At 38.4% G+C, this 27,572-nt stretch overlaps 1 protein-coding gene across 3 annotated transcripts in view; it reads right to left on the minus strand.

Moving 5' to 3' along the window:
• The window catches only part of pou6f2 (POU class 6 homeobox 2), a 156,285-nt gene that overhangs the window by 44,719 nt on the left and 83,994 nt on the right, over positions 1-27,572 (minus strand). For all 3 annotated transcript variants that reach the window (XM_077244354.1, XM_077244355.1, XM_077244353.1), the window contains one exon: positions 6,966-7,360. In XM_077244354.1, coding sequence (XP_077100469.1) covers positions 6,966-7,360 — 395 coding nt within the window. The remainder of the gene's footprint in view (positions 1-6,965; positions 7,361-27,572) is intronic.

The following is a 27,572-nucleotide window of genomic DNA, read 5'->3' on the forward strand; positions in this document are numbered from 1 at the left end:
TTGGTATGCCTTGCCCCCGAAAGCGAACCTCAGGAACTACCTGTGTTGTGGAAGGATGGAAATATGGAAGTATGCGTCCTTTAGATCTATCGTGACAAACCAGTCCTCGGACCAGATCTGTGACACGATCTGCTTGAGAGTCAGCATCTTGAACTTGAGCTTCCCTACTGAGCGATTTAATAGGCGCAGATTTAAAATTGGACGTAACCCCCCATCCTTCTTCGGAACGATGAAATATATCGGCTGTAATAACTCGCTGCTGGGAGGAAGAACTCGTTCTATAGCCCCCTTCAGCAGAAGAGTTTTCACCTCTTGTTCCATAACCAGAGCCTGCTCGGGGCCCACCACTGTGGGCAGAACCCCTCTGAAGTGAGGCGGGCGTGATCTGAACTGAATCGCGTACCCATACTCGATAGTCTGCAGGACCCATTGAGATACATTTGGAAGGCTTTTCCACTCCGCCAAAAATTCTACTAAGGGTACCAGTCTCTCGAGACTGGCCTATGGAATATTTTGAGTGTCAGACACAGTGCCCTGTAACGGCGCACCGGCAGGGAACAACTGGCCTGACCACTCTGGACCACTCCTCAGAGTGGACGAGCGTCCCTCGGGAAAAAGCTCGCTGGGACCGTCTACGCCCCGGCACGCAGGCGGGGTTGGCAGAACGGGCCCCTGAGGGCACCGAGAGAGAACGGGCACCGTGTAATGCGGCGAACACCCTCCCCTCTCAGTGGACCACCCTCAGCATCCTGACGCTTTTGGCGTCAGGACCTCTTCTTTGACAAGGCCTTCTTGGCAACGATAACTGTCCTCAGATCAGCCCTGCCCCTAGTACACCTCGTCTGAGAGCGCCGCATCTTGTCCCAGTTATGCTGAGGAGGAGCACGAGACGCGACGCTCTATTTTTGTTGCTGCCTGACGTAATTCTCGAATTACGTCAGCACTAATTTCATCCCCCTCACTCATATCTTTTAATAGGTCTGCTTGATAGGCTTGTAATACCGACATAGTGTGTAAGCACGCTGCCGCTTGACCTGCCGCCGAGTAAGCTTTGCCTACCAAAGCCGAGGTGTTTCTTAATGGCTTGGTGGGCAATGACGGTGTCTTAAATGACGATGCCGTAACTGGAGATAGATGACTCGCTAACGTCTCTTCAGCCTTAGGCATCGCCCCATAACCATAATTCTTAGCCCCAGAAATATTTGAATAAACAGATGTTTGCTGGCTAAATATGACACTGGATGACACTGGTCTTTTCCATGACCTCGACACCTCGGTGTGGAGGTCAGGAAAGAAAGGAAGACACCGGTGTGGAGGTGCAGCACGAGAGGGCAGAAATCTTTCATCTAGTTTTACTCTTTGAACGAGATTCCTGTCTATCAGCTGGCCACTCGATGCTTAATTTTTCTACAGAACGAGTGAGCACCTCCATAAACTCCTCACTAGCAGGAGACTGAAGTGACGAGTCCCCAGTCTCTGCTGTATCAATACTTTCAACATCCAGATCCTCAGAACTGGATAATTGAAGTGATGATGCCTCAGCCCGGGCGGAAGAAACCGCAGCGCGTGCTTCCGAACCCGGATCTGAGGCACTGGATCTACCAGGTAAGGGCTGAGATAAGGCAGAGCCTGTCTCAATCCCCGCTGATAGATCCATTTGCGATCCCCTCGATTGAAGCCTTCGCTGTGCCTCGGCAGCAGCGGGACCCCAACCGCGGGGAGCGCGCACCGAACCACTCTCCTCGAAGAGGGCTCAGCGGGAGCAGAGCGTTTTTATAGATAAACGCTCGCAATGCTCATAATCAGCTCCCTCGAGAGCTGACTGGGCACGCAGCACTCCCAAACAAACAACACACAGATTGTGTGTGTCCCCACCCGTAATATAACGTGGGCAGGGATGAACACACTTTCTGAACTACTGTTCGCTCGCCATGATATATATATAGTCTCTTTTTATAGTTTATATATATATATATATATATATATATATATATATATATATATATATATATGTGTGTGTGTGAAAAACTCCTGCCTAGCAATTTCTAAGGACAGACAAAAACACTTGAGACACAGACTTTTTCATACACAGAGCGCTTGCTGAAGACTCAGAAGCTGATGCGCTTGTGTTTTGGGGGTGCTTATATAGTTTCCTGGTCGATGACGTCACCCGCCTATGACGTTCCGTCTCGCCATTGGACTGATTTCATACGTGCTTCATGACGCACTCACGCCGGGGCGTTCCCATAGCGTTTCACGCAGCTCGAGTTCCCTGAAAGGGAAAGGGTTGCTTCAGTATTATCAAGGACACTTTCTCTGACATTTTTGATAATTTATGTTATTTCAGTAAACATTTATTGTATTTTAAGTAACGGAAAAGTTTTTTATGTTTTTTTTATGGTAACCCTGAACCTGGATAATGTCAAGTCAAGTCAAGTCATCCTCATTTATATAGCGCTTTTAACAATGTAGATAGTTTCAAAGCAGCTTTACAGAGATAAACATATAATTTAAGGTAACAGAGATTGGTTTGGTTTTATAGTGGTTCTTGAAAAATGTTTTTTCCAGCTAAAGTTAGTTTTGATTGATTCACTTCCGTCTAAATGATCATTTGTTATTAAATTAGGGGCCGCTAAGACAACGCCGTTCTCTCTTAACATACTTTAAACGTGAACCTGTGATAGACGCTGATGGCGTTCACATGCGCATTAAGAAGTGATTCTATAGTTATGTGCGTTTGAATATATGTGCGCAGGTTTGTAATTCCTTACAAACCATGCCTAAACAAACTACTTGTCTATAAATTTTGATGCAGAATTTTATTTTATCTTATCACTTTGGGTAGGTACGCGAACCGAAAAATTCTACAACGCTTTATCTGTAGAGTGGTATAGGGATCCTCCATAGGGAGAGGCTAGTTGGCACTTCAGCACTGCATTGTCATCAGGTCCAGGCGAAAGTCCTTCGTCAGATCTGGAAACGGCCTAGATCCGGCAGGCAGCGGGAAAACCTCGGGATAAACAAAGACACTAAAATTAGCGTAGATGCCATTCTTCTTATGATGTAACGAGTACATCAGGATTTAAGGGAAGTGTTCCCAGTTCCGGCCGACCTAATCTAAGCAGCCTAATATTGAATTATAGAAGTCTATAGAGTGTTATGTGAATGCTAGGTCAAAGAGATGTGTTTTTAGTCTAGCTTTGAACTGACAGACTGTGTCTGCTTCCCGGACAATGTTAGGAAGATTGTTCCAAAGTTTTGGTGCTAAATAGGAAAAGGATCTACCGCCAGCAGTCAATTTAGATATTCTAGGTATTATCAACTGGCCGGAGTTTTGAGATTGCAATAGACGTGAAGGACTATAATGCGTTAAGAGCTCACTCAAGTACTGGGGAGCTAAACCATTTAGTGCTTTGTAAGTAATCAGCAATATTTAAAAATTTATACGATGTTAAATAGGGAGCCAATGCAGTGTTGACAGAACCGGGCTAATATGGTCGTACTTCCTGGTTCTAGTAAGAACTCTAGCGGCTGCGTTCTAGCGGCTGCGTAATGTATAGGCAACAAGTAATCATCGCAAAATAAACCCTTTCCTGACCACCATGTCGGGGTTCATTTTTGCAATATTGACTAGCTTGTACATTATCCCTTAAAACAGATCAAATCACAACACAACTTATACAACCACAAATATTAAGTAAAACCTGTGCACAGATGCTCAGATAAATAATTCCATTTAAGACAATTCACAAACATCTAGACTTGAGGATGCATATACTGATGCTGGCAACATCATGCATCCAAGCCAAGTTTTTGGAGACCCCATTGTATCCCCCCACCCCCCATATCCCCCCCTCCCTCCCTCATTTAATCTATTCCACCTCTGAAACATCTGAATCACGTATCAGAAGGGCTTGATGATAACTTGACAGATCGAATTAGGTGTGCTTCAACTATAAATGAAGAAATATATGGCTGGCCTTTCCTAAGGAATCCCTTGGAAACCACTAGTTCTGGGCTCTGGAGACCATTAAGTGAGGGGCTCCATAGGGTCCAGCTGGTGATACAAGCCGGGCAGAGGGACAGAAGGTAAATGACTAAACTGATGGCAGCCATAAAAAGGGGGAAGGGGAAGTGGGGTTGTGGTACAGAGCAATAAGGGCTGTGACGCTGATGAATGCGGGGAAGGACTGAGAGGCGACCGTGGCCTCTCTCAAACCGAAATGAAACCACTGGGACATGTAGGGAGGAGGACATGTTATTAGTGACAGACTCAGACAGCCAGATTATAAGAGGAAGAGGAGGAACTGATGGACCGACGGACTGAGGGAGGAAGATATGAAAAGATCACTTATGTTTGCCATTTAAAACACAAGCTGTGAGAAAAATTAAAGGGGTCAGATCATACATGATAATATTAATAACATTTTTATGTCATATTTAGTTTTACACAAAGTTGCAGTTGTTTTCGCAGATTAGTTCCAATAAATGCTCATTTTGAGGGAGCTTTGAGTACTGATAATTACGTTTTCGTAGTCGAAAAAGCTTTTTTATTAATGAAAATGTTAGATCAAGGCAAATTTGATATAACATGACCCCTTTAAAAGACATTAGCTACAGTAACTGAAGCAACAAAGATTCATGTGTGCCATCTGTGGAGTTTGTTTCAATTTTATAAGCCTGCATGACAATAACAGATAACAAAATAAAATAACAACAAACTCATCTTAGCCAGTCATCACTGACATATGTGTTTTGGACTTCCCAATGCAAGATCTTATTCGCAAAATATAAAATATGTTGAAAACTAATCTGGTTCAATCGGGTGCATATACTGTATATTTCACAACATGTCAATAAGTGATTATCATAAAATTGTTTCAAATCTAGTTACACCAAAAGCATCATTACTCGTAATTCAATATTCCGCATCTCTTCATTTCCAATAATAGTCTATTGCTGTCGCTAGCAAGATGGCTGGGATAAACTCTTAACAATAAACTTTCAATTTTCATTCTTTTTCAGAGACAGGCTTGGCAAACAGGCACCTCCTCCAGAAACAATATTTGTAATATCCAAGATTTCCCCAGACAGATTCAATCATTCAATTGAATTACTGCCCCATTCTCTAACATTCATCCTAGACCTTGTCTCATTCCAAAGCTCCATTCTTTCAGACATGTTGTGAATAATGTAGAAGAATGAGTTCTTTAAGTGAAGCGACATCATATTTAGGGGTCATTACATTGAGTCGATCGGTCTCTGCTGCCCCCGTGCCATGCAGCACTCTGGAGCTGCTTCCCATCACAAGTCAACTTATATTATAGCTTTAAATAACTTCACTTTTAGTGTGTAAACAAGAGTTGAACTGGGTGAGGAGCAATACAAGGAAGGCTGCTGGCTACGGCTGTCTGGAAATGTGAGGCATTTATTTTGATATCACATTGTTTTTTCCCCAGATAAAAAACACCTAAAATTCCAGACTGTTGTAATATGAATGCAGAAAAAATGCAGTTATTATTTTAAATGGAAAGTGTTAGGTGATTTTGACCGATTCCTTTAATAATATAAAATAACATTAAAAAAAATGAAAAATGCAGAAATGTTCAGTGAATTCTACTCATTAATTTAAAGGAGTCATGAAATGAGAAATCAAAATTCCCTTGATTTTTTGACATATAAGAGGTAATTGTACTATAAAAACATCCTGTAGGTTTCAGAGCTCAAAACATTTTCATTAGTCTAAAAACAGTTTATATTGAAGCCAATCTGCTAGAACGACAGGTTGTGGAATGTGCCACTTTATTACGTAATAGTGTGGCTAAACACCGCCTCTGCAGAAGATGATCAACGCCTGCTTCTACATCATTGCCTGTCTATGTAGTAGGTAAATAACGAGAGAGGCAAATGCAGAAACTAAACGATAAAGATGGCTCCGAAGACAAGACACTGTGGAATGCCAAGTTGTGGAAAAACAGTCTTTGCATTGCCTTCCTTCTGACCCCAACATTAGGAAAGAGTGGATGAACTTTATTTTATAACTTTATTGAGTTCTGTTCTGGACTCTCGCCAAACCTTTCCTTATAATCAACGAATCTCTTATTTACATCGTGTTTGCACTATTAGTTATGATGAAAGGATTCGTTAGTGTGCAGAAATCGAGTTGCAATCATGAGATCGCTGCATTCATGCACTCAACCTGTCTGTGATTGGCTATAATGCGCATCCACAGCAACTTTTCAAGTGACAATCTAAATATGATGCTATAGATCTAATATATAACGCTATAATCAACACTTTTCACAATTAGTCAACTTTGAGAGCTGTAACAGTAAAAAAGGGGTTTAAAGTATTCGAGAGAGTTTCACATGTAATTCTAGCTATTTCAAATGCAAAAAAGTTAGCCAATCACAGCAGTGGGCATTTACACTGATGTCTCACAGCAGACACGACCCTTAAAACACAGCATTCAAATCAGAGAAAAGTGCCTTTTATTTCTAAAATATGTTAATTCTTGATGTAAAAATCATACTAACATTATAAGTGCACACCAAGAAATATTATGGAACAATAAAAGAATGCAGTTCATGACCCCTTTAATGGTATAAAATAAAATAATATAAAATAATAAAAATAAAATACAAAATAAAATAAAAAAAATTAAATAAATGTATGAATGCAAAATACAAAATAATATGAATGGAGAAAAGTGTAGTTATTGTTTTAAATGGGAAGTGTTGCACAAATTCATCCCATTACTTTAATTGTATTAAATAACACATTGAAAAAGAAGGAATGCAGAATACAAAATAATATGAATGCAGAAAAATGCAGTTATTATTTTAAAGGAAAAGTGTTTAGTGAATTTGACTCTTTAAAGGAGTTACTTTAAAGGTACAAAATAAAACAAAATACAATGAAATAATAAAATTAATTAATTAATTAATTTTCTTTTCCAATATTACCTGTAGTGGTAGAGGAGGCGTAACAGGCGATGGCAAGCTGCGAGCTGGTGATTGGTTTTGCCTGTGAGGGGGTGGAGATTGGGGAGGCTGAGCTGAGCTATGATTAGAGGTGGTACAGGTGGAGGCGGAGCCTGGAGAAGGTCCAGACGCTTGTGATTGGATCGGAGGAGTGAGCTGATGATGGCTGGGTGGCTGGAGATGCGTTTGGCCGCAAAGATGTTGGTGCTGCTCCCGATCTCGTTGTTGTTGTTCTCTTTCACGCTGTTCTCGTTCTCGTTCTCGCTGTTGTTGTTGTTGTTGCTGCTGCTGTTGATGATGATGATGCTGTTGCTGGTGATGCTGTAGCTGTTGGAGCTGTTGGAGATGCTGGAGCTGAGAGTTTAGGGATGAGGTAGCTGTGATGAGAGAAAGAGGAAGAAAGATTTAGATTTTTTCATGATCTAAGCCAAGAATTTTTTTTATTGTTTTTTTTTTTTTTAAAGCCAATTCAAGTTGAATTTAACCACAAGGGGTTTTGGCTGTACAGCAGATCTAGAAGATCTAGAAGAAAATAGTGTCATAGGCCAGCTTAAGTAAGTTCATTGATGGTTAATTTCTTTTGTAAAAATCTTATTAATTTAGTTCATTTATCTACAGAAGCTCTGGAGAAAACAGTGATGTCATCGTCCAGCTCAGTTCAGTTCAGTTCTCATATAATTGTTTCAATGCAGGCAGATCAATAATATTGTTGAATATTAAGTGTCCCCAACTAAGCAAGCCAAATATAACAGTAACAGGTTTGTTTTTGTGGCTTGAATAAATATGCTTCATATAGAGAATTAATATAGATCACCCTTTCTCTTTCCATTTGCACTGTATTTTCAAATTCCTTACTTTAAACTCATTGACACCACTTTGTTCATTCTTGACTTGAAGTGAACTTTTGCCTGTATGGTGCTTAGATTCACTGTTTTGGACTGCCGCCTTGAACTTGAGAACATGAGGACAGAATGACGCATCTGGTGTGTGATAAGCCTGACTGTGAGATGGAGCCCTAGGAGCCAATTAAGATGATTTTTTTTTCCAACCCGTTCCCATAAATGTTGCATGTCCAAGACATTTGGGAAAAAAAGCGCCTCGGCATCTTTATTGCTATGCTCAACAATGCAATAATACAATGATTCAGAATAAGATTTAATAATAAGTTAATTTAAATCTAAGCTGTGACTTTGAAAACAAATATATTTGTTTCTGATATTTTTGTTTAGGCTAGTAGAAGTTAAGGTCAATTACATAAACATAGCCATTATGCTAAGAATGTGTCTTAAGAACTAGTACAACCAACTAGCAGTTAAAATAATCAGTCTTACTTTTCTGTTTCAAATTAGACCAATCTACGTTTTTAGGTAACGAACAGTCTAAAAGAAAAAAATAATTATGACTAACTTGTAAGACTTGTTTTAGCAGTATATGTAACCGGCCCCTAGGGCTTGCATAGACTAGTCGAGAGGTCGACTACTTCAACCACTAGTCGGCGCTGTCGGAAACAATCGACTACTCGAGAGTGCATTAACCATAAATTAATTACAAATGGCGAACGTCACCAACAGACAACACACACATTAGAACACATCAGAAGTGTGGAAGTATTTCATCAAGGATGACAAAAATATCGTAATTTGTAAGGGGCTGTTCTCTGTAAGGGGCCGTTCACATATTGCGTCTAAAAACACGTGGACAGCTGTGCCGCTGTCTCCTTTCCACAAGTGCTTGCGCTCCCATGGCGTCTTTTGTTGCTATGCAACCATGAACTGCGCTCTCCATGATGACGAAGAAGTATCAGCAAAGGATTAATTGATTTCTAGCCCTTGCATTAGCTTTACTACTAGACATATTTATGGAGATGAGAAATAAAAATCCACCCTGTACAGCTATGATGATCAACTGTTCGGCCAAACTTTCGATGATGTTACGGAGAGGCCGAAGGTGATCGGTTGGTTTTTGTCACATGACCGCACCACATGCGCGTCGCTTCCATTATGAGCGCTCTTGCCACGAGCCTACATTTGAAATAACGAACTTGAGCGCGCAAAAGACACGATATGTAAACGGCCCCTAAAAGCGGACACTGCGTCTGAAATGAAAGGCAAGAACGGCTATTTATTTGGCTTTACTCTGTTACATGAAAATTAAAATATGTAATATCATAATTATGTTTTGAGAGTTTACTTATGTAATTGTTGCAATAGGCTATGAATTAATAAATGTTTATTGATAAGAACTATTTCATGTCTTTTCATTAATCAGTAGCATGAACCACGAGTAGTCGAGTAACTTGAGTATTGTTTTGATAAGAAATCGACTAGCAGAAATCAGTAGTCGTGCAACCCCTACCGGCCCCTAAATGGCTGAGAACTTAAAGATTTAGTAGCTAAAATGGCTGGTGAGTGAAAAGTTTTTTATTTTTGTATTTTTTTGAAAAATGTTAACAAGAAACTGTCTCAGGTTCCACACTGCTTTATTGCATTGACCCTATGGGAACTTCCATACCAATGCCGCCACGTCCTGGGAAAGAGTCTGCCCAAAAAGCTGTGTACAAGCACAAAACATTGTTGAGCCCAAATTAAACTTGGATCAGCCCTGAAGTATACGAGATCCCATCACTTGGACAGAGATCCTCAAGGCACGGACCAGACATAACAGATGCAAGCTTTCCTACTCAAGCGTCTCATGAGGGAGAGGAAAGAAATTCTGCAAAACAACTGGCTGTCCAGCCACAGAAGGAACAAAAGTTCTGCTACTCTTTTATGGTGACATCAAGGCTAGCAATAAAGCTACTTTGCAAGTAAGACTGTTTTCTGAAACCAACTTTAGGGGTTCAAATTGGGCCTCTATCAAGGCTCCTAGGAACAATGCCAGGTCCCAGGAGGGAACTCAGGAGGATGTCGTCCCACCAAAGCTCCATCAAAATGTGAGTAGTTAGCAGAGAAAGTGGCCACATACACCTTTAAAGTAGCTGGAGCCAGCCCCTTTGTGAGACGTTCTTGAAGGAACTTCTGTACAGTGCTTTCAACTTGGTTCACATTATATTGCTGACACCAAGATACAAAGAATTGCCATTTCAGCGCATACAGCTTTCCTCATAGAAGGAGCTGTAGAGTTTTGGATTGTATTAGCAACAGGATCCACAATCGAGAGGCCAGAATCTATGAGCTGGTGACCCTCAGCGGCCAGACACAAAGTTTCCAGATCTCTGGTCAGGGAGGAAATATCGCCTAGTGTGCTTAAGATCCATCTGGACTGGAATCTCCAATGGGAGACCATCCGGGAGAGATACTAGGTCTACAAACCAAGAAGAAGGTGAACTCAATCTTGGTGAACCCTTGCTAGAACTCCCAGGATCAGAGCTATCAGGGGAAAGGAGTACAGGCACAGCCTGTAACAAGCATCGTCCTACGGATGAGACGTTAAACCAAGGTCCTGACTCTCTGTGGTCATTAAAAATCCCATGGCACTTCTCGTAAAGAGTAGGGGTGTAACCCCGGTGTCCTGGCCAAATTTCCTCCATTGGCCCTTGTCAATCATGGCCTCCTAATAATCCCCTTCCATTGAATTGGCCCTATCACTCTCTCTCCTCTCCACCTATAGCTGGTGTGTGGTGAGCGCACTGGCCCAGTTGTACTGTGGCTGCTGTTGCATCATCCAAGTGGACGGTAAGGTATAGGGCCAAACAGTATCGTAGCTTGCGGATGTTGAAGCGATTGCAATACTCACAGTCAGCCCCCTCAAGGACTGAACTTGTATGTTCCTCATTTAAACACATAACACACATGGGGAGTGTATCGTCCACCGTAATAAAGCGAAGGAACAGAGTCACACATTTTCTGTTTCTCAACCCTGCCATGTCAACAGACTGCTCTCCTGACTAATATTTCCACACACACATTTGACAATATAGAAACACAGACAACAGCTTAAACATTCAGCTTCTGAAGACAAAGAAGCTGATGACGTGTATTTCAGGCATATATTTTTGGACATATATTTCATTTCCGTCAGGACCACTATCGTCAAATACGATTGACAATTAGCATACATTTTGGATTGCCAGTATGGTTCCGTTCTGGACGAGAACTCCCTGCGCATCCATGCAGCGTGGCATGGATAAGAGCAGGGAGAGCAGCAATAACCCCCCTTAGGGTAAACAGAACAGAACCAACATGAATGCATGCAATATCGTTAATTCAAGATTTAAAGTACAACATAATTCGAGAATTTATTCTGATTCAAGGGGAACCAAAATCCTGACTGACAAGCGGAGAAGCTGGGGATGAAGGAGGGTAATTAACTGAGCAACGCGATAGCTGTTGATAATACTGAAGGAGCTTATATATGTATACGGTGATAGGCGTTGATAGGCTGATGCGAGCTTGACTAACGTGACCTGCCAGAACTAACGCGCTTGATGTCCATAAAAGTTTGATCAAGAGAATGGCTCGTTTTGACACGTGCTTGAGACACTGGCTCACGCGGAAGTATTCCCATGACGCAGCATCAAAGTAAATTTTGCAAGGGAACATTTCTCTTTTCAGTGAAAAGAAAATACATTTTCAGAACTACGAAAAAAGGTGAGTATAAAAATGACTAAAGAAGGAATGTTTCTTGGGTATATTTTTCCTCGGAATAAATGGAACAGAATTCATGTGCATTGGAAACTCTGAATGTCAAAGCTTTTATTGTTGTGATACATGAAGAGAAGCATTTCACTGTAATTCTTATGAATTCATTAAACTTCTTTGTAAGAAAGCAATAGAGCCTAATTCTCAGCAGAGTGACTCACCAGTCACTCTGCTGGGATCGGAGAAATAACTTTACTCCGAAAAAAACTATACACTGAACTGGACCTCATTTAGTCCATGACAGAACAAGATGACTTAGATTAGACTCTTAAAGCCTCTTCCATTCACATGTTCATACCAAAATCAACCTTATTCGTGCAAAGACTGAAACACGACTTGCATACCAGAAAGTGTCAACTCAAATTATCCATACACCTTATGAAAGAAAACACTGAAAAACAGACTGGCAACATATCGGAATGAATATATGACCTTCTGTCTTCTCTGCAGGAACTAGAGCAATGCTCTGCAGACAGATGCTTGCCCTCTGCTCAATGTTCTGATAATGAACTCTTCACCGCAAAGTCATCAAACAGAGATGTTTCTTCTACACTGCATTTAAACCCAAGATGTCACATACATTTTATGGGCACCATTATTTTGAAGTTATAACAGAAATAAAACCACCAAGATGTCCTCCTTTGCTGGCACCGAGATGATATCGCACAGCAATATCTCAATATTTGAATCAATTTAGGTGTTGAATCCACACAGTGTTTGAGACTGACAACCATATAACTAACAGGTGTGACTCTCAAATGATTCTGTTCATGCACACTGCAAAAATCATTTCAGTATCTTTGTTGTTTTACTGCAAAATTGTGTATGTCATGTCTTCTGTTCAGAGAGTATATTTGAAAATCTTTAAAAATATATATGTATAAATAAATTATTTAAAAAAACTATATAAAAAAAGTTTTTTTCTTCATTTTAAACATAAAGTTGAAATAATTTAGTTAAATTTATTAATTTATTAATACATTTATTTATTAATACATTTATTAATCTTATATTATCTTATATTAATATTTATATCTAAAATATTAATTTCAACATTTGCTAATACATTAATAAAATCAAAGGTTGTATTTGTTAACATTAGTTAATGTACTGTGAACTAACATGAACAAACAATGAACAGCTGGATTTTTATTAACTAACATTAACAAAGATTGATAAATACTGTAACAAATGTATTGCTAATTGTTAGTTCTTGTTAGTTAATACATTAACTAATGTTAACTAATGAACCTTATTGTAAAGTGTTACCAACATCTTTTACTTTTAAGTAAATAGCTTTTTTAAGATATAATTGTTTAGAATAATTAGGACATCCATTTATCCTTCAAACTACTTGTCCTAATTGACAAGTATTATATATATATATATATATATATATATATATATATATATATATATATACATATAAAAACATACATACAAACAAACAAATAAACAACATAAATAATCTATAGACATATAGCATCAGGAATAATTTGCATTAATCACAGCCCAGTGTAAGCCATCCCAAAAATAAATCCCCAAATAACTGAACAATGGATCGATGTTTCAGGTACAAAGCAAGACTTGTATCGGCAAGCATATGTTTGTGCACAGCGTTCTTGACAAGAAGTGGTCATAATTAATTGATGCAGTTGAATAATTAAAACCAGGAGATTTTTTGCAGCGGCTAACTAAGAAAATACATTGGTGCTGACGTTTCTTTGATTGGTCTGGCTACTCGTGCATCACAACCGGACAGGCAGGCGTGGTTTTGACGAACCATAAGCCTTCTCTCCCCTACTCCGAGAAAAAAAGAAAAACAAAAAAAAGTGTCTCTCAACCAGTAAACAGCCCACTTTTACATTTCTTCAATTGCCTGACACGTTGACACCGCTCTCACACCCCGGCATGAATTATATATATCATCTGCGCCCGGGAAGATTCCAAGAGTCCAATTCGCGCTTGAAATGTTGGGGCAAGTTGTCTCGCAGGCCCTGACAGGGCGTACATATGTGGCACTCCATCGCACAACTATAGAGGAAGCCGAGCGAGCTGCTACAAGTAGAAAATGAGTGAAAAAGAATAGGAGGACAGGAAAAAAAAGGACAAAGAAAAGAGAAAGCCTGAATCCTGTCAAAAATATTATCGAAACCAAGAGGAAGATCAAAGGTGATGGGAGGGTCTGCTCCCGCAGCAGTCGTGAGACCGGAGAAAGAGACAGAACAACAAAAGAATATAAAGAAAAGGAAAACAAATAGAGAGACTGAGAGAGAGACACAGGATGGTAGAGAAACCCCATGTGGCCCTATTATATGGGCAGCACTGCAGGTAAAACTGTGGTTGAGAACGAGTGCTTTATAAACTCTGTCATCTCGTTACGAAACTCTCGTTGCTAACCTTCCGTTCTCCTTTAAACATACTCCGTCTCGCTGCGTACGAAAGAGGATGCAGACTTTGAGGATTCTGTGATGCAGACCTTGAGCCAAAGAGTCGGGTGCAATGACACAGCTGCAAAGGTCTGAATGCATTGAAAACACTATATCTACACAAATACAGAGCAGAAATACTGCGTTTACTTTACTGGAGTGTTTATATGAGAAGACAAGGACATGGAGAGCATATGAAAAGAAAAGAAATAATGCTTTCTTTCTTGGGTGATGACCAAAACATGTAGTAAAAAATACACAAACACAATCCACATTGTTCTATTCAGTTCCACTGAAAATGAACCAGAAAATGATGTATGTCGGCATCCCATTGGAGATACAGAAAGCAGTAAATATTTACTTCACGCATAATAGAATGACAAAAATTCAAGGATGCAGGACAACAATAGTAATGTATGGAATCTAGCAGTTCTCATATGAACCACAGGGCATGTTAAAGACTTTAAGACATTAAAACAGTTTGCTTAGACTTAAAATAAGGTAATGAAAATGATTTATTACACAACTGAACGTATAGAAATAGAGGATAATTGAGATATTTTATTGATTTTTAGGCAACCTAAAAAAGTTAATCTAAATTAACTGATAATAATAAGAGTTTCTTGAGCACCAAGTCAGGTTTCAGAAAGATCATTTGACACTGAAGACTGCAGTAATGGCTGCTGAAAATTACACTTAAAAATATATTAACAGAAGAAAGTTACTTTCAATTATTAAAATAAAAAAGTTACTTAATTACATATGTTCTTTAACTAACTCAATTTGTGGTACATACAAAATATATATTTTATATTATTATTATTAACTGAATTATTTTTATTCACATTGTTTTATCTTTTTTCATATGTTTACGAAACCACAGAATACCTCAGCACTGCTAAAGCTAGCATTGCTCATAAGTCAATATAATAAAACATAAATAATAAATGCACTGCCAGTGGACAAAGCATCTAGATTTGTTGCGCACTATAAATGCTGTCCTTTTTCTCTTTTAAAGGTCATAATACATTCAAATCGCATGTCACATTAAAAGATGAATTGACAGGTAGATTACCTCACTATTTAATTCATTTGTATTCCATAAGCAAAAGTAAAGAGCAGACATATAAACCTCAGTCAAACCCTCAGAAGTCTATAGTTATGAAATAAAACCTGACAACTTTCTCAAAGCACACACAAATGAAGCCAGGGCCCATCCTGACAGGTTCTGTGACCTGCCTGACGTATGGATGCTCTGTTTTGCCTCCCTGCACCTGAATCCACTCCAATTTAGTACTTTTTTCTTTCCTCCCTCTTCTTGAGACCGACCTGAACTCAAGCAAAGCAGCAGCACAACAGAATTCTCCAGAACAGATCACAGAGACGCCTCTGTTTAACACAAACTCATTTTCCTCACCTCAACGACCCTGTGTGTGCCAATCTCCCAGTGTAAAAATTACCTGTGGTGTGTTTGATGTGTGTGTGTGCGAAGCGCAGCTGATTGTCAGAGGTCAACGCGGAGGTCATCAAGAAGCGACAGGGTGATAGCACTATTTTTGTTTCTAGTATCAGAGAGAGTGTACAAGGCAAAGCAGAGTATCTCATTAATACACTGTCTGCCTGTCCCACACAACACACTTTCCTCTGGGGTCGTCCACCTGACGAACACAACAATTTATGTCTGGGTCTGATCTGTGTGTAAAATCAGTTGGAGATAGAGATTAACTGACAATTAAAATGCTACATCTATTATTTGCATGCATACATCTTATTCTCCAAGAAATATTGACTGACATTTTAATCCTGTTAAAGACCTGTCAAAGTGATTGATAGCAAAAATTGTACACTACTAAAATTTCATGATGCATCCCACTTCAGAAATAATAGTGACAGCAAAACAAAATGAAGTTGCACGCTCGCGCAGAGACACACACAGGCTGCGCAGTGAATTAAAGGCCTATCGCAAGGTCAAAAGTAAGTAACCCTGAGTTAATTAAATCGGTGGGAAATGACTGTGGTGGAAGAAACTAGTGAAAGGAGCAGAACAAGAGAGGTCTAATGGTGTTTTTATGTATTCTCTTACAAGTTATTCAGTCAAAAGCGTTAAATAATTTTCTCTTTTTCTAGCTATTTGACTTATTTAACATTCATGACAGACTGCAGCAGGTATATTAGGCTGCTGTCACTTTAATATCATGACACACGTGATGCGGATCTGACAAAACATCCCAACCCGTTATGTTTATTCAAGTCTATTTATCTCATTTAAGACTGTGCTTATGAAGATACTCTCCAAATAGGCATTTTGAAGAAAAAAAATTTGTCCTTTCAAGCACAATAAGCCTCAAAAGGGAGCTCTAATCAGTTCTGAGAAGCGGCTTTCTATGTGCCCGTTTCGGGTGTGTGTTCACAGGCAGCGCACCAGTATCGAATTTAGCTCTCTTTTGTATCTTATAGGGCTTGAATGGTTTAAAAGCACTTTTAAAGACTGAATGATAGTGTAATCAAATACTGTAACTATAGTCAAAGGATTCCAGGGGGGAAAAAATCTATGTCTGGAAATGCATTTGCACTATAAAGCACAAATAAAAGCTTAATTTCTATCAGAAATAAGGTCAGTGTTGGACTAAATGAGTAAAAATAAAAAATATCAGTACCATCTTTAGCAGATGACACCTCCATTGCTTACAGTGGGGCTCAGACATTATTAAATGATTCCCTAACAGTGATTTGGATTGGGATCAGACAATGCTTAAAGGCAGAGAGGTTAGACAGCAAGTGAGGGACCTTGAGTGTTTATAGCACTGAAGTGGACAGAGTGTGTTAGGATCAGACCACAAAGCCCCTCGTCTGACATGCATGTCTGATCAAAGTGTATTACTGCTATGGGCTCTGCTGGGGATTTAAAGGAAATCTGGGCTGTCTTCCAGAGAGAACAAGGTGTAAAAGTGGTTTTATGATTTAAAAAAATATAGATTAAAAAAAAAAAAAAAAAAATGTGACTGAGCCCCAGATTGTTCTTTGAATGTATTTTGGGTTGAAATATTGTAATTAAAACTTTTTGTTTTGTCTTCTTTCTTCTATAAGAAACCTATTTGCAACCCTTTTTACTAATACTTAATGAGACATGAATTGAATGTGCACTTGTAATGTAATATAAATCTTTTAAGTATATTTTAAATAACTGGTTAACACTTTATTTTACTTACCTTGTTACATATATTACATGTACTTACTGTAGTAAATAGTAAATTATGCATAATTACATGCAGCTAACCTTAACCCAAACCCTATTCCTAACCCTAAGTACAGTACATGTTGTTAATTAATATTATTACCATAATATATTACTAACTGTATGATTACACTGTAACAAGTACACCTAGTAACAAAGTTACCAAAAACTGTTTTTGCAGATAATATAATATTAATGAAATAAAAGGCCACTTTAGTGTACTTAAAAAATACACGTTCATGTTTCGTAAGTACACTTTTTAAAAGTTCACTTTGTAATAAATATCAAATTAAAAGTTATACTTTTGACATGCTTTAAAATACACTTATTTTGATGTGTTGATTAACATACTAAAATTCATGCTTGACAATAATTTTAACTGTAGCGTGTAATTCAATATTACACAAAGCTAATATATTTTTAAAGTAGTACATTGCAACTGAATCATTATGAATGCGTAATTACAAACACATTTAAATAGATGACGTACAATTTCAGTAGAAATGACATTGAGGTATATTTTAGTTTACCATAAATGCTTTCCAGAACATTCTGCAGCACACTTTAACCATATTTCAAAGACAATAGAAGTAATTATGGAATTACATATAAAGATATACATAAGTCCTACTTAATTGGGTTAAAAAAGTACTCTAAAGTTTTTATTAAACAAATGTAAAAAAATGTATTCAATATAAATTATATGTATAATACATTTTCATTTAATTGCAATTAACATGCAAGTAAGTGTCCAAAAAAATTACATTCAGTTCACACTAAAGTATATTCTTTTAAACTATAATATATCCACAAGTATTTCTGCTAAAGTGCACTTTTTTTTTATAAGGGCCAGCTCATCACCACCTACTTTAACTCACTAACATTACCTGTGCTCACCATCTCTGTCTGTCTCTTTGGCCTGTCTGGCTTGGCTGTCCCATGCGCCCAGTTCCCGAGGTCCTGTCCCCCCGCCCGCTTTCCCCTTAGTGTCTAATGCAAAATTTATGCTCACGAGGTGGTTTCAGTGGGTGGAAAAATCAATACCGCCGGGCCCTGATGTGCCAGGGAGAAAGAGTGCTCTTTGACTGACAGTAAAAGCATGAGGAGGGGATCGAGGGGGCACTTTTAAAGCGAGGATAGGTGGACGACAGCACAGAATTGGCCTATCCACATCATATTAAAGCCTCATTTAAAGTCTGATTCCGATAGCAATTCCTTCCATATTCTAAATGAAGAAATGTTTGCAAAAAAGACCTATTTGAGGATTACACTCCCGTTCTACCTGCTATTAAAAATGCATTTTTTTATATATATATCATTGTTGTTCTGCCCTCAGCTGTATTCCTGATGTTGATAAGCGCAAGGCTGCGCAGGCAGCGGTGTCGAAATGAATTGATTTAAAGACAATGTGAGTACATCATAAGGTCTTTGTTGTTGGCTGCCTGCATTGTGCTTTGCTTTAGCCTTTGAAAACAAAAGACGGAATGTGTACGCATGTATCTGAAAAAACAATTCGGGGTGTAAACCAGGGCTCTGAGAAAGTGTGTAAAGGAAAACGAAGTTTCAATGGAACGAAACGGCTTTAAACAATAGGATTTGCCCTAAATCCTTCTCCCACTATCATTCACCTCTTTAATTATTCCTTTTGCTCGTCTCGCGGAGCATGTAAGCGTTATTGCGTTCAACCGAACGAAGGGGAGAGGAGCGCTGTGCCCGCGGGCAGCCGGTCTGTTGAACGTAGAGCTCTAAGTGACATGACACCGCTTGTGATTCCTAATGCACTTTAATGAATTCGAATACGGCTAGAAAAACGCAAGTAGAAAAGTCACCCACTGATACGAAACGCGAATTATCCCGGAATATCAAATACGTACAAATTTGTGTGCGTTGTTCTTTTATTTTGGTTGCGACGAGCGTCCCTGACATACTCTGAACCCTTTTATGAGCTCGCAAACAGTTTTGCAAAAACATTTTAAACAGCAGACTTCCTTGCACAATTCTTTGGGGGGAAAAAAACAAGCATATGGCATTTAATACGACCTCAGCTTTTTGAGACAAGCACCGTGATCCTTTCTGCCGGTTTAGTAGTTTCTCTTCTGCATGGCCTATGAGGTATTTGAGCGGTCTGAGCGATACATGATGAATGAAGTGGCGTGCTACTTATGCGCTTATCGTGCTCAGTGACTAGCAACAGGTTCAGCAGAGGCCAGCCACAGTAAATGAAACTCCTCAGCAGGACAATACATCATCAGAGCAAATGTATGCGGCCCAGACGTACACGCGCACATCTCCCGCTCGTGCAGGACACCGACAACAGGCGTGATGGGAAGGAGGAGGAAGAAGAAGAGGGTGGAAAATGTAAAAGAAAAAAAAGATGGAGGGAAAGGGTAACAAGGAGAGAAGGAGAAGAAAGAAATATGGTCTGGGATGTGTGGTAGCAGAGCGGATTTCCTATTAGCTGATGGACATTGTTTCTTTTTCATTTTTTTTGTTTTTAACATTACCTGCCCAGGCTGGGAAAGCAAATAGAACTTCCCATGGCTAATGTCACACATAGGGTTCATAGAGAGGAGATGTATCATGATGAAATACTGTAATGCACTAAGGCTGTGAACACATTACGTTGATTCAGCTCTGTTGGACTTTTTGTTAGTGAAGGTCATCATTTTCTCTGTAAAGATGATTTAAAAAAATAAATATCTCAAATGAGAATTTTACATATAAAAAAAAGTTAGTCATATTTTAATCATACAATTCTGTAATAATAAAATTAAATAAAACCAAATACACACTATTATGATTTTAAATGCTGTGGAGCACACAGTATTAAAGAGAGAATAAACAGATGAAACTGAATTAAATGAAAAATGTTGACATAAATGACAATGTTACTGAACAATAGAGAAAAAAGGACATTAGAAAGCATTAGGCATTGAGTGGATGAAAAGTTCCATATTTTAAGGGCAAAATGACACATTCAGTGTGTCTCTTTGCCCTCATCCCCCTCCTCTCCTCTTCCAGTGGTGTCCGACACTCAGCCCTGTTTGTGAAAGATGTACGAGTTTAATGTGACGATATCTCCTCTTCTCTCACGTCTGTGGTCTACTTACCAGCCACATGATCCAACTCTGATGCGCCTGCTGTGTTTTCTGCAAGGAGCCCTGAGGGACCATTACACTCCACCCTGCCTTCCTCTGGGGCCTTTTAGGGCCCCTTAACACTTACAGAAGACCCTTGAATCTGAAGCCCTTGCCCAGAAAGCACATCTATTAATTAAGGTAATTAGGCCCTGAGATGGCAATTAGAAACCGCAGATAGCTTTTAGCCCGTCTGTCGCTTCCAAAAAGGCTTGGTTTCAGCAACATCTGCCGCGTCAGAAATCACCACAGCATCTTGTGTTTCCGAGAGAGGAGGGCGAGCCACGTTATCTGAGATATAGACCTTCACCCGACCGAAGGGTCAAATTCTAGACCCTCTCATATTTAGGCTTTTCATCTGATATGAAATGACAAATGAAACACTTATCATGTGTCACTCACTATCGGCTTTAGCGGTGATCCTTATTAAAATGCGTTCGCCGGGTTTATATGGATTGAATTGTTAATATAACTGCAGCAGCTTAAGCGAAAGAGGAAAAGAAAGTTATAGCACTTGTATTAAAACGCTGTGTGATGTGTATTGATAGGCTGATTCTTTAGATATTGATTGAACGGCACAGGCGTAATGACGAAGCTAGATTTGTGTAGGTTTTTATTGATTCCGTTGTAAGTTGGCAATGATAAGCTGCGAGGTTGCTATTGATCGTTTTGGACATTCAATACACTTGTTTTCATTTGGAGATTTCACTGTACTTTATTGACGAAATGTTTCTTCTTTTAAGCCGTAAGTGGCCAGAGCAAAATTCATTTGAACACCTACACATTTTTGGGCTTTCTTTAAAACTTCCCGGGGTGCTGTAACAATGGCAAACTTGACTTTTCGCAGAGGGTAAATTCAGCTTTAAAGTGTGGGTTTTTTTCAGTTAAAATGAAATGAAAGCAATGCGTGCCGCTCAAATGCCCCAAACATTCTTTGTTTTCATCCATTAAGAAGACTAATTATCATATTTTACTCACACGAGAAGGTGTATAGGTCGCAACAAACTATATCTCCTCATTCAAACGCATTTTGTTCTCGCTCTAGTCTAATTGTTTCTGCCAAAACCTTTAGTTCTTATAGTAAATTGCAGGGGAGTTTCAGCCATAAGTCATATTATACACACATGCACTTCACACACACAAACATACTCACAAAAGAATGAAATATGGTTTACGAGGTCCTGTGACAGAGCACAATCGCACATTGTCAGTGGAGTGTGATAACCCCATTTTCATTCCGTTTCACTCCCATGAAATTACCATTAGCATTACGAGTCATGCAGAACCCAGATAAATGTAAAAACGCTACCCGGTTCTCCCAGACAGGAATAACAGTCCCCACAGATTACCATCTCTCTCTTTCGCCTTCTGCTCGCTCAGAGTCTAATATTTCATTTACAATGTTTCGTCAGTTCATGCTCCCCTCACTGACCATGTAAATCACTAATCAATTTCCATTTCCAGAGCTTGACAACAGGAAGCCTATGAAAGGTGTCTCAGAAGTCTATGTAAAGATTTTAATAAGATAGGTACTGAAAATTACAACAGGAATATAGTAGCTCTGTGCTGAATGACTAGGCTTTAAGCAGTTAAACGTTGGCTTCAGAAGCAGTCCTAACCGGTTTATCAAACCCTGAGTATTAGACTTCAGTGCATAAATCGTTTAAGAGTGATGTACTATTACTTTTCTCTTGTCCAACACTAATCGAAGCCCCCTGATAAAAGGTGCACACTAAAATAGTTCTAATTATGGCAAAGCTGCTTGTCTTCAAACTTTTTTTTAATTTTAACCACAATTAATGTTGGGATTCCAGAAGTTTTATGAACTGTACTGTATGTCATTCAATTAAACAATAGTTGAGGAAAAACAATGTAATGAAATATATATTTACTATATATATATATATATATATATATATATATATATATATATATATATATATATATACATATCATTACATGTTTTCGCAGTTTAATCAGGTCATTTTTTATACATACAAATTTAATTGTATAATAAATTAATTAATTTAATGTAATTTGTCTAACAATGTACTGTGTCCAACAGAGTATACTCATACAGTCCAGTAGAATTCTGTCTTTTATTTATTTTTTTATTTTATTTTTTTAAGTCATTAAAATTTCCACCACAGTGTCATTCCCACCAAATCTCAATTTATGTTTTTTATGTCTTTACTTTGGTGGAAATGACAGTGGTAAAAATTCCATTTACACATTGTGGAATAAAATGGCAAACTCCTTTTTACAAAAGTGTATAATATTTAGCAAATTTTGCCAAATGTGACAAAATTACAGCTCGATTAGAAACGATGCACAATAAAAATATTCTGTTGAATTATATCATATTTTGGGAGGGGGGGGGGGGGGTTTAAAGTTTAGAAAAAAACTTTAGTTGAAGCAAAATTGACAGTGGAAGTATATATACACACGGAAGAAATGGATGGATGGATGGATGGATGGATTTAGGTTTTATGCATTATTTTTAATTCACATCTTTGGACGGAAACATAGCTATTGACGATAACAGACAAAGAATATTCTTCAGTTATTATGAAGAATGCCGGTAACCAGACAATTGATGGTTACCGATTGACAATGGCTTCCATAGTATTTTTTTTCCATACTATACCGTATGTCAGTAGGGTACATCAATTTTTTGGTTACCAACATTCTTCAAAATATCTTCTTTTATGTTCAGCAGAAGAAAGAAAATCAAAACGGTTTGGAACAACTTGAGGGTGAGTAAATGATGACAGAATTTTCATTTTTGGGTGAACTATATCAAGGATAAAACAGAACAGAAGTGGGAACTGATTAACAACAAGAGAAACTAACTAGACAAACTAACAAACAAGGCAAAACAGGAACAGAACACAATGAAACAAACATACATGTTACATGAGACATAAAATTTGATGGAACATAATCAACCATCCTGACAACCATTCACACATTAGCATCATGGCAGTACCTTTTGACCAAGCAAACCCATATAAATCTAGTTTAGACTTCCTGTTTGGCTAAGACACTCACGATAATCTTCCCATTCCAATATTTCCAAAACCTCTAATGTTTCTCCTTCCTTCTCCACCTTCCTCTCCATCATTACTTTAATAGCTTTTTTATCCCATGTCTAGTGTGTCCTGAGCAGTTCGTAGTATGTATGTGCAGTATGTATGTATACATATCCCTTACTCCAACAACCTCCTACTCTTTCATTACATATCTGAGTGAGCATGGGCTCAGAGCTGGACTCCGCCAGCACAAACATGTGGCTTTGCTTCAGATGTTCTACCTCCGAGGAGCTGTAGTCTCAGCGGTTTGGGAGGGGGTTAGGAGGAGGCTCGGTGAACGCGCACTAAACGATAGGTTTAATTTAATGCCAGTTTGAGAGGCTTAAGTTATTTCAGGCCTCCCTGCACCAGTTCTTCATCGGGAGAGAAAACTGCCAGTTCACTCCTTTAAAAAACATTACTGGCACTTCCCAATTATTTGTAGACTGATGCAATTACCATAAAATATGTATCGAACATGGATGAGTGGAGGGAAGCTAAATCCCAGCAGAATCACAGAGGCATACTGTATATGTGGGTCCCGGGTCTCGGCTTATACGGAGTATATTTGTGTGTCTCTTTCAGTTTTACCACAGGAGGGCCAAAGCAATGTGGCCTCCACGATCGAAACGGACAAAGCCATATCCGATTACCATTATTATTGTCTTTTCCAATCTTCCTTCACATACCCCCTCCATTTCTCTTGCCCTTTCTCTCTCTGAGGAGGGGGATTTTTCCTCTTTTCACAGTTTAAACAGAGTGACAATGCCACCAGTCATGCAGGACAGAACTGTATGTGGCAGGACAGGCAGCTGGTGAAGCCATTTCAAGATGACAAACGCCACCAATATGTCAAACATTAACAGCTCGATTTTATATGACACCCGAAGGACAATCCGTGCCCTTAATGTTTCACACGCACAATTGATGTAGCTAGGTCTTATTTCGTTTATACTAAAGTTAATAACATTCAGTGTGCTCAAAAGCAAGTGATTTAAACCAACAAGGTAAGGAAATCAAAATGAAATCATCAGTTTTGACGACAAAATCTGAACAAACATGATGTGCCACTTCTTAACTGAACCTAAAAGATAAAAGAACAGTTTGTAATGTAAACGGATTGTGTAAATGGACCTAAAAATTAAAAAAATTAAAAATCTTTTTAGGATAACTCTCTCCTAAAAAGATTTTTGATGAAGATTTAAAAAAATTTGCCTTTATCCTTTTTTTCCCCCCTACCCATCCATACCTTGATAAATACTTTAGGACTAAATAACTAAAAATGTGTAAAAAGTTTAGTGCTGGTGAAAATTGTTTCATGTTTTTGAATGAAGACTTCATTAAGACTTAATTTATTTGATTAAAAACAGTAATAATGTTAGACTACAAACAGTTATATCGTGAAATATTATTACCCTTTGAAATAACTGTTTTATTATTATTAACTGTTCTATTTGAATATATGTTAAAATATAATTTATTCCTGTGATGGCATAGCTGAATTTTCAACAACCATTACTGTAGTCATTAGTGGTCCTTCAGAAATCATTCTAATTTGGTGCTTAAGAAACATTTCTTCTTATTTTCTTACTATCAATGCTGAAAACAGTTGTGCTGGAAACCATGACGAGTAGAAAGTTAAAATGAACAGCATTTATTTAAGATAGAAATCTTTTGTAACATTGACAGTAGATTTGTGCAGCCACTTTTGATCAATGTATTGCATCCTTGCTGAATATATTAAATGAATACTGAATAATAGAATGTATTAAATTATTTAAAACAAATACTGACCCCAAACTTTTGAACGATAATGTAGATACATTGTATACAGATACTTTATATATAGATACAGATAAAAAATAAAATATATATTTAAATTCCAAATTAAAAAAGTAACTTTAAAAGGTCAGAACAGGTAGAAATATGAAAGAAAGACAGCGTTTTATGTTAATTCATAATTCTGTAGGCTGCTTATTGTTTGAGGCCTTGCTTAGCTAATGTTTTACCCTTTGCTACCTGTCCTGCTAAATGACATGATGTCTTTAAAGTCATTCTGCCAAGAAAGCACACGCAAAAGCAAAAAACATTTCTTGTGAGTGTGCAGATACTTCATTTGAGTGTGATGTGGTAAAATGTGTTTATACTTGTACAAGGATGTTTATTGTTTGTGACGTGAGGTGCTTTCTGTTTGAACGCCTGAATATGTGTGGGGCAACCTCACTGTGTGTGTATGTGTACAATACGATTTGTGTTATTTTTGTAGCTATGCCACTGTCATATGCAGTCACACAGCATCACACTCAGTGGCAAAGAAAAGAAAACTGAACAATACCCAATGGCACATGAGAATCTTTGACTCTTCCAGGATTGTCTAGGAGAAAGGTGGTGTAACACCCCTAAAACACACACACATACACACACACACACACACACACACACACACACACACACACACACACACACACACACACACACACACACACACACACACACACACACACACACACACACACACACACACACACACACACACACACACACACACCACCTCTCACTCTCAATTATTTGGCTGCTGTCACAACAAATCAATCAAATTACCACAGCAAGTCTGTGTGCATGTGCTGCTAGTGCATTTCTAGTCACATTAGCTTTGAAATGTATGAGGGTTGCAGCAATTTTATCACTCTTATTAATATGACTCTCTCCTTATGAGTTGTCTTACAACTGCCTCAAACTTAAAACATTAAAGGACAATGTGAAAGGCATGCTGGGAATACAGTACTTTAAAGTTAAACCAAGAGATGCAGGCAGAGAGTGAGAGTGAGAGAGAGAGAGAGAGAGAGAGAGAGAGAGAGAGAGAGAGAGAGAGAGAGAGAGAGAGAGAGAGAGAGAGAGAGAGAGAGAGAGAGAGAGAGAGAGAGAGAGAGAGAGAGAGAGAGAGAGAGAGAGAGAGAGAGAGAGAGAGAGAGAGAGAGAGAGAGAGAGAGAGAGAGAGAGAGAGAAAATGTACCGTTTTTTAAATATTAAATCCATGTTTAGGGTCCAAAATAGGTTGAAATCCATGGACCGGATATCACATAGTTTTTTTTGTTGTTGTTGTTTTTTGTTACGTAATGCATTTATGACAACTTATTGTAAAATGTGCAGCTCATAATTTCTTTTGTACCAAAATATGATTTTTTAAATTGATTTAGAAGTTGACTAAATTGTCCTTTTACTGGCTGGATTACCATTCTAAATAAATGAACTTGCTATGCTTATAGATGGATTTGTCTATGTAAACAGGTTAACTCCTATTCAAACATTTGGGGGTCAATTGTCTCTTATTCAGTGAGGACACATTGAATTGATCAAAAGTGGAAGTAAATACAGTCCTAATGTTACAAAAGATTTCTATTTGAAATAAATGCTGTTCTTTGGAACTTTATACCCTAAAAATCCTGAAAAAATTCATAATTTTTTCTACAAAAGAATTAAGCAGCATAACTGTTTTTAAAATTGATAATAATAGGAAATGTTTCTATTGCACCAAATGCAGCATATTAAAATGATTGTGACACTGAAGAATGGAGTAATGGCTTCTTTGCCACATCACTGGAATAAGTTACATTTTAAAATATATTCAAATGGACAACAGTTACTTTAGACCAGGGGTGCCCAACCCTGCTCCTGCCGATCGACTGTCCTGCACAGTTTATCTCCAACCCTAATTAAACACACCTGCCTTTAATTTTCAATTGATCCTGAAGACCTTAATCGGTTGCTTCAGGTGTGTTTGATTAGGGTTGGAGATGAACTGGGCAGGACAGACGATCGGCAGGAGCAGGGTTGGGCACACCTGCTTTAGACTGTAATAATGTCACAATATTAAAAACATGAAAAAAAAATCTCACAACCCCAAACTTATTAACAGTGTTGTATCGTTCATGTATCTTTGCAATTTGTGCCTACCAGTGGATTACTATAAACAATTTTTAGAGTTGATTATTTTCAGTGGTAATTGACAGTTTACTAGAGTTTAACTTCTATTTAACACAGAACATCCCTTTAATTAAGTTAACGTACTGCTAAGGA

Source organism: Siphateles boraxobius, unplaced genomic scaffold (assembly GCF_051911475.1).
Source record: "Siphateles boraxobius isolate OS27281-9 unplaced genomic scaffold, OSU_SipBor_1 26, whole genome shotgun sequence".
NCBI lineage: Eukaryota > Metazoa > Chordata > Actinopteri > Cypriniformes > Leuciscidae > Siphateles > Siphateles boraxobius.